An 8,713-nucleotide genomic window follows, 5' to 3' on the forward strand; every position below is an offset into this window, starting at 1 on the left:
ATGCATATACTATAAAAATCCAAAAGTCTAATGGAGTTTCTCAATTAATATGAAGCCATAAATAAGCAACTATAATATTATACAAGAACAACAAATAAATGTTTGATGTCATTTTAGATTAAGTACATCAGGTCACACAGCAGGACAGTGCTGTCACTACTCGAAATGTCATGTCAACTGCATATTTCCTATTGCCGAGACAATGAAGCAGAAAGACATGGACAGATGAAGGGTGGTCACTGAACATGGTCTGTTGGTCTTTGGATGAATTAAAAGACCTTGTACAACCCTGCTCTGTCGGCTAAGTGTCTGATTCTTCAAGAGCTGTCCAGTGTCACACACACAGAGTGCTCTGCCAAGCTAAGCCACCGATGTCTCAACATCTCTAGGAAGTCTGACTTTGTCTGAAGGTTGTGTAAGTTTCAGTACACATAAGCTATCTGTGTCCCTGCTGGACAATCCAGTTTGAGTTGGTCGCAGTGTTTTTGAACATAGTACGAGGACGTGTTCTGGCTGGTCTTTAAGATGGTCATTTGCTTGACCAGCAACCTAACAATCACTGCAGCCCCCTTAAGAAAGTTTGAGAAGATTGTAGATGCTTGCCACAATGGTCAACCAGCTTTAAACAGCTAATGGCCAGCTAATGGCCAACTAATGTCTTGACTGGACTAGTTGCCAGTCTAGACCTGCTAATGACCAATTTAGAGCAACTAACAGACAATTTGATCCAGCTAATGACCATCTTAGACTAGCTAGAAAAAAATCAGTTAGCATGTTCCAAACACAGCTACCATCTTAAACTGCACTCTAAAAAATGCTGGGTTGTTTCAACCCAACTTTGGGTCAAATATGGACTAACCCAACCGTTGGGTTAAATGTTTACATTACACTTTTAACCCAAAAGTTGGGTTAGTCCATATTTGACCCAAAGTTGGGTTGAAACAACCCAGCATTTTTTAGAGTGCGGGTTTTCTACCGGGGTGTGTTATTTAAACACCCCCAAAACGATTCACAAGGCTATTATTACTCATCAGAAAATAAATTAATTTACATTTGGATTAATTCAGCGTTCGAAATAACAAAATATATGCGGTGCATTTTATTATTATAGCCTACATTAAAAGTCTAAAATCCGCGTACTTTACTAATCAAACTGGATACGGATCACGGATCCCGCAGATTAGTGGGCGACCAAGAACTCATTTGTGATTTATCATAATCATATTCGCACAGTCTCGTATGACGAACTTGAACAAAACGACAGCAATGAAAAAGTTTGATGAAAAACCATCTTCACGGACACGAGATATGAATGTCTGACATACCTATAGTGGTAATAACCGTGATGGCGAAATAAAAGGAGCCAGCGAACCTCCACTGGACTCCAGCCTTGTGCGGCTTCAGCTGCAGCACGACCCGCTCCAGCTCGTCAAAATTCACTTTGCTCAAGTTATACTTGTCCATTAGCTCTCGCTTCCGATCGTCCAGGACCTTCTTTTGGGTGATCTCCATCTTGGACTCTAAAGCGTCAAAAACAGCCGCTCCGACGAGCAAATAAGTGAAAGTGCAGATGATTAACACGAGGGTCCTGATGTTTTGTCTCTTCATGGTCAGAGCGAATGAAATGAGCAGCAAACTTTGAGGAGTGATGGTGATGAGGAAGCACCGGGCTGTTTCATTGCGACGGGGCTCACTGAGCTGTTCCTTCAGCACCACGGGAGCACATGTGCCTGTTGAGTCAACACATCTCAGCCGTGTTTCATCTTCATAACCTCCCATTGGTACAAAACGGACAGTTCGTTTATGTACAGACATATTTTAAAGGGAACTCTGCACTCTAAAAAATGCTGGGTTAAATACAACCCAGTGCTGGGTAAAATAGGGGCAAACCCAGCAATTGGGTTGTTTTGACCCAGCGGTTGGGTTACTACCCAGAAGGTTGGGTTAAACATTTAAACATTTAACCCAACCGCTGGGTCAAAACAACCCAATTGCTGGGTTTGTCCCTATTTTACCCAGCACTGGGTTATATTTAGCCCAGCATTTTTTAGAGTGTGAAGATGGAGCAAAACGTATTATCTATAATAACCTTATTTTATATAGGGTGGGTTCAGCAAACATCAGGTAAAGTGGGACAAATAAGAGCAATGAAATGTAACAATGGTTCATAAATAAAATTGCATGACATCACATAGTGGAGGTGATCAGGCTTCAACATCTAACTGATACATAGCCTATACATATAGGCTACAGATAGATAGATATTAGGTATTTACTAACATTCTAGATGGAGTGAAACAGTGCACTGTCAAATGTGGTAACTTGCATTTGTTAACTTACCTGATTTAGCCATAACATTAGTTAAACTGGTATAGCTTGTTGTAAGCTACACCGGCTGGTTCAGTCAAGGTACACTCTAAAAAATGCTGGGTTAAATACAACCCAGTGCTGGGTAAATAGGGACAAACCCAGCAATTGGGCTGTTTTGACCCAGCGGTTGGGTTAAATGTTTAACCCAATCTTCTGTGTAGTAACCCAACCGCTGGGTCAAAACAACCCAATTGCTGGGTTTGTCCCTATTTTACCCAGCACTGGGTTGTATTTAACCCAGCATTTTTTAGAGTGTAAACAATATTTTTGACTTGAATAAAACCAGTATGAATTTGTTCCAAACCTGTTTGAATTTTATTCTTCTACTAAACACAAAAGAAGATATTTTGAAGAATGTGGATAACCACACAGTTTCTGGTCCCCATTGATTTCCATAGTATTTTTTTGAATACTATGGAAGTCAATGGCTGCCAACGGTCAACTGTCTGTTTACCAACATTCTTCAAAATATCTTCTTATGTTCAACAGAAGGAAGAAAGTTATACAGGTTTGGAACATCTATCCTGGATCTTATCCTATAGAGTCTGGATGTTTTGCGATATCCATTGTAGCTATACTATAGCACATGCCTGAAAGTGATTTTTGCATGGTTTCTAGTTACTACTGGTCCAAGCTGATCTAGATAATGGATTAGCTGGATTGTCGGGTTGTGGGGCTGAAACCAAGCTGGTAGACCTTAATTAAGTTGGTCAAAGCAGTTAGTCCACCTTTCACCAGTAGCATACCTGTCACTATCTTCCAAAAACCAGCAGATCTATTAAGCCTATGAGATAAGCATTTCCAGAAGGCTCACGACACAGACTTAACAATATTGTAATTATTGTATTTTTTTTAATAGAAGACTGTTTTGTAGTATTTCACATACTTTTAAAAACACTCTATCACTTAGCTAATGATATGTCCCACAAAACATGCCTAACTATTCTCAAATGTCCATATCACATTAAGATTACATACAATTTTATGCAATTTACCAAAACTGTCCTAATTTTGCAGACCTCCCCGTATCATTTTAAAAATTACAACACTTAAAAAATTAAATTGATGTTGATCAATAATTGAGCTTAATGTAATGACCTCTCTGTGTATTGTTCATTCCCTCTCCGTTTCCTGAAGGATGCGGTAAGTGAGACTAAATGAATTAGGAACATGATACTGTCAGCTCAGATAATCAGCCTCGCTGGCTCTGCCCAGATTCAGACAACAGATATCACAGATATCCAACAATAATGAACAGCAAAATACTGCCATCTTCATTTGGGATAGAAATACAGCTGGTACCCGGCGAAAAAAACTGGTAATAAGTAAAAACAGGAATTGTATTCAACATTTTATGGTTTATGTTGATTCAAAAACCATTTCTCGTTTCTTATAGTGAGGTCATATAATAAAGAAAATTAAATACAGATTGTGATGATGATTTGATGGCTGAATGGGTCAAATGACTTTCACTCTTACCTTCAGATCATGCTCTATAATTACTGAATGTCAGGTAAATGATTAAGTGTACATGCATCGACTGACCATGAGGGGACGTAGTTGTGCAATATATCCATGAAGAAAAGCAGATACAAGCCTCTTTTATGCATATTGAGGTCATCATAACATAATGCACCAATTCGTGCGGAATCTGACAGAATGCATTCAGTGATAAATAACGACTTGAACCTTGATGGTGCAGCATGTTTTGCATGTTACACAGTGGCTGCATATTTCTGTAGTTGTTTTGCCATGCAAATTACAGCCAACACATTTCCAAACCAGTATTTGCTTTTACCTTAGGCTGAATCTCCCACACTTCAACTTGCAGAGTCTATTTGACATATCCAAAAAAAAGTTTTCCTCCCCAACAGTTCAAAACACGGTTGGTCTAATTTACCACATGTGCTCCTCCACATACACTGTCTGTCACTGTCAGCAAAAAAGTACAAAAATGGTATCTTTAGGGGTACAGCAGCTTGTCACTGGGGCAGTATCCTCAAATGGACACCTCTTTCATAATAGTACCATAAAAGTACATATTACTGCCTTAAGGGCACATATCACTACTCTAAGGTATTAATATGCACCCTTTAGGGCTCAAGAAGTTACAAAGATGTCCAATTAACACACTCCCCCCAGTGACAAGCTGCTGTACCCCTAAAAGTACAATCTTTGCACTTTTTTTTTCTGACAGTGTACCCAAAGCTCTTAAAGGGGTCATATGATACTGCTAAAAAGAACATTATTTTATGTATTTGGTGTAATGAAATGTGTTTATGCGGTTTAAGGTTCAATAAAACACATTATTTTCCACATACTGTACATTATTGTTTCTCCTCTATGCCCCGCCTTTCTGAAATGCGTCGATTTTTAAAAAGCTCATCGGTCTGAAAAGCGAGGTGTGCTCTGATTGGCCGGCTATCCAGTGCGTTGTGATTGGCCGAATACCTCAAGAGTGTGACGGAAATGTTACGCCCCTTACATACTGTGATGCCGTGTCCCGGCCGGAGCGACGAGACGGGCTTGAGAACGGCGCGGCCGGCGGATTCGATGAAGGAGCGTCCGGTGGCCTTGCGCAAACCACATGTGACGATCCCGGGCTGGACTCCACTTGATCCACAGCGCAAAGTTGATGTATTTCCTCAGCGACCAGCACGGATCAGCTCCAGGCATGACGAAGCAGATATCGTCCTCTTTTGGAAGGCCAACCAAAGTAGTTTCGCTTTTCGAAACACACAGCGCCTTCACGACATGGCAGCGGCAACAACAATACTACAGCGAGAATAAAAGTTACGCCTTCTTTGAACACTTGGGCGGCGTTATGCAAATCTTCCCACATCGTGACGTAGACATGTGGGGGCGTGTTAGAATGAGCCGTTTTAGGTAGGCGTGGTTGACTCTTAACTTTTATAAAGAATATCTCTTTGGATTTGAGACTTTAGTCTTTGCAACTTTACAGATCTTCTTTATGCACCAAGAGCTTGTAACACTCCAAAGAGAAAGGAAAATTGAAATCGCATCATACGACCCCTTTAATGTCGCAAGTGAAATAAAAGAAGAGCTTTCATAAATCAGTTAAAGACGCTGTTCCAAACACGACATACATCATATATCGACAGATTAGAAAGGTCATTTCAGTGCAACCATTCTTCGCCCCAGTCGACGGCACTTTCTCTGGTTACAATATAATTACACAGAAGCAGAGGGCATGTGCTGCCGCTCCTGTTACCTTTGGTTGACTAGCCTGCAGCTGGGCGGTCCTTGAACTGCACGAGCTACAAAGTCACTAGAGAACAAAGTTTGGAATGAGTCCCTGCTAAACAAACCTGTGTAACGCACACTGAGCGCGCAATCAATAATGGACTCAGCCAAGCCGGATGAACACACGAGCGAGCACGCCGCCAACCTACTGGGGACAGCACAGCGGAACAACCGGACACAAAGCGCCACAGAAACACAGTCAAGATACTTGAAAATCCTCTGTGCGGTAAGCGAAGTCTCATGGGACACTATGGGGGAAATAAAAGCGGGTTTCTGAAACTAGGTTAAACAAGCAACCCATGACTGACTCAGTGTTACTCATTTAAATATTAATATTTAATTAATATTAATAAATATTTTTATTTATTTATTTCAAGTAAGTTAATAAACAGTATATTTCCACAAGACCAGTGTGTTATATTATAGTATAGTATAGCGTATAGTCTGTATTATATGTGTATACTGTACACATGGATATTGATATTAGATATAGTTATAGTTAGATATTGAGGCTTAAGTGGCACTTAATCAAAATTAGAAAAAATACGTGTTTTGTAAAGTGTATATTTTTAGGAGAATTATAGCCTATGTAAAGTTTCTGTTTATTTTTCCCCCATTTCTTTTTTTTTCTTTCTTTGTTTTTGTAAATTCTATTTGACCATTTCTGCTGTTAGAAGTAGGCTGTTTTAGCTGAGATTTAGCTCACACTTTCATCATTACCCATCTGGATTCCCACGACCAATGAAAACCTGAAAACTAATGTGATATCCCAGCCAGGAAAAGTCATGGAAATGAATAGAATCTTTAAAGGTCATGGCAGTTTGTATTGTAATCATGAACAAGTGATGAAAAAGTCATGGGAATTAATTTATCAAACAGTGCTTTTTAAATTTTTTATAAAACACTACTGCACTGTTTATAAAACTGTGAAAACAAGTAACAACTGGCTGCACTAGAGCTTCGGAGGAAATGTTGGTTATTACCTCTAGAAGGTAACACTTTACTTGAAGGGGTGTGCATAAGACTGACATGGCACCTTCATAATCATGACATGACACATGCATGTTTATGACAACTGTCATTAAGTGTCATTCGCTCAGTTATGTCATTTTTAATGCAAATATGACATTATTTGACCTAACCCTACCCCTACACTGTAAAAAAAAAAAAATCCAGTAAAAAAACGGTAAAATTCCGGCAGCTGGGGTGCCGGAAAATTACCGTAAAATAACGGGCACATTAAATAACAGTAATTTTCCGTAATTCAAAAATACAGTGTTTTGCTGTCATTTTAAATGAGATTTTCTGTATTTTCTTCAGCTTTTAATGTTCAATAAGGGGCTTTATTGAACATTAAGGGAAGTCGTGGCCTAATGGTTAGAGAGTCGGACTCATAACCCAAAGGTTATATACCATCTTAACTGCAAGAATATACCAATATAGTTTGTTCAGAACTGCAATTTACTAATATTCTTTGTTCAAAACTGCAACAATATACCAGTATAAAGATTATCGCACAACTACAACAGTATAGCAACAGTTTGTTCATAACCGAAGTATAACAATAAAACTTTGATCACAACTGCAACAATATTCCAATTTAAAAATTAGTCCAAAAGTTAAAATTCGATCACAACTGCAACAACATACCAATTCAGTTTGTTCATAACTGCAACAGTATAAAAATATAAACAATTATCATAACTGCTACAATACACAATAAAAGGAATTGTTCAAAACGGCAACAATATAGCAGTTTGGTGAACAAATAACAATTAATAATTAAATTGTCCTTAAAACTGAACCACCTGTGAACAGATTAATTCATCCTGACAACAGATGAGGCATGAAAAAAAAACAAATAATTAAACCATGAAAGCAAATTATCAGCAAGTATTTTAAGTCTATGACACTGCCAATAATTTCTGCTAGGCAATGTAGGAAGATCTGACACTCCATCCATTCATAGTCCGCAATCTTGTTAATCAGTGAAAGAACCTTTGGACTGACTGCCGATTGATTTCTCGATGTGGTCTTCTCCACTTTCAATCCCTTCTCGGGGTTTATCTTAAAAAGGCATCTGTTGAATGGAAAAAAATCCTTAGTAATAAAACATGGACTGTAACATATGCTGTGAATATATTAAAAACAAAGGCAGAATAATAAGACTTTGCACAGGGCATGCTTGTGGTGGACGTTTGCTATAAAGACATGTATGTGAGAGGATGTTGTGCGTGAGACAGACTGAGAACAGCGCCTTCACGACATGGCAGCGGCAACAACAATACTACAGGGAGAATAAAAGTTACGCCTTCTTTGAACACTTGGGCGGCGTTATGCAAATCTTCCCACATCGTGACGTAGACATGTGGGGGCGTGTTAGAATGAGCCGTTTTAGGTAGGCGTGGTTGACTCTTAACTTTTATAAAGAATATCTCTTTGGATTTGAGACTTTAGTCTTTGCAACTTTACAGATCTTCTTTATGCACCAAGAGCTTGTAACACTCCAAAGAGAAAGGAAAATTGAAATCGCATCATACGACCCCTTTAATGTCGCAAGTGAAATAAAAGAAGAGCTTTCATAAATCAGTTAAAGACGCTGTTCCAAACACGACATACATCATATATCGACAGATTAGAAAGGTCATTTCAGTGCAACCATTCTTCGCCCCAGTCGACGGCACTTTCTCTGGTTACAATATAATTACACAGAAGCAGAGGGCATGTGCTGCCGCTCCTGTTACCTTTGGTTGACTAGCCTGCAGCTGGGCGGTCCTTGAACTGCACGAGCTACAAAGTCACTAGAGAACAAAGTTTGGAATGAGTCCCTGCTAAACAAACCTGTGTAACGCACACTGAGCGCGCAATCAATAATGGACTCAGCCAAGCCGGATGAACACACGAGCGAGCACGCCGCCAACCTACTGGGGACAGCACAGCGGAACAACCGGACACAAAGCGCCACAGAAACACAGTCAAGATACTTGAAAATCCTCTGTGCGGTAAGCGAAGTCTCATGGGACACTATGGGGGAAATAAAAGCGGGTTTCTGAAACTAGGTTAAACAAGCAACCCATGA

At 39.5% G+C, this 8,713-nt stretch overlaps 1 protein-coding gene across 1 annotated transcript in view; it reads right to left on the reverse strand.

The window, feature by feature from the left end:
* Window positions 1-1,608, reverse strand: part of LOC107574791 (potassium channel subfamily K member 3-like) — a 22,685-nt gene extending 21,077 nt beyond the window's left edge. The window contains exon 1 of the mRNA XM_016261230.1: window positions 1,326-1,608. Within this exon, the coding sequence (XP_016116716.1) occupies window positions 1,326-1,608 (283 nt within the window). The remainder of the gene's footprint in view (window positions 1-1,325) is intronic.
* Between the last annotated feature and the right edge of the window lie 7,105 nt (window positions 1,609-8,713).

This window comes from Sinocyclocheilus grahami, unplaced genomic scaffold (genome assembly GCF_001515645.1).
Source record: "Sinocyclocheilus grahami isolate Dianchi unplaced genomic scaffold, SAMN03320097.WGS_v1.1 scaffold2339.1, whole genome shotgun sequence".
Classification (NCBI taxonomy): domain Eukaryota; kingdom Metazoa; phylum Chordata; class Actinopteri; order Cypriniformes; family Cyprinidae; genus Sinocyclocheilus; species Sinocyclocheilus grahami.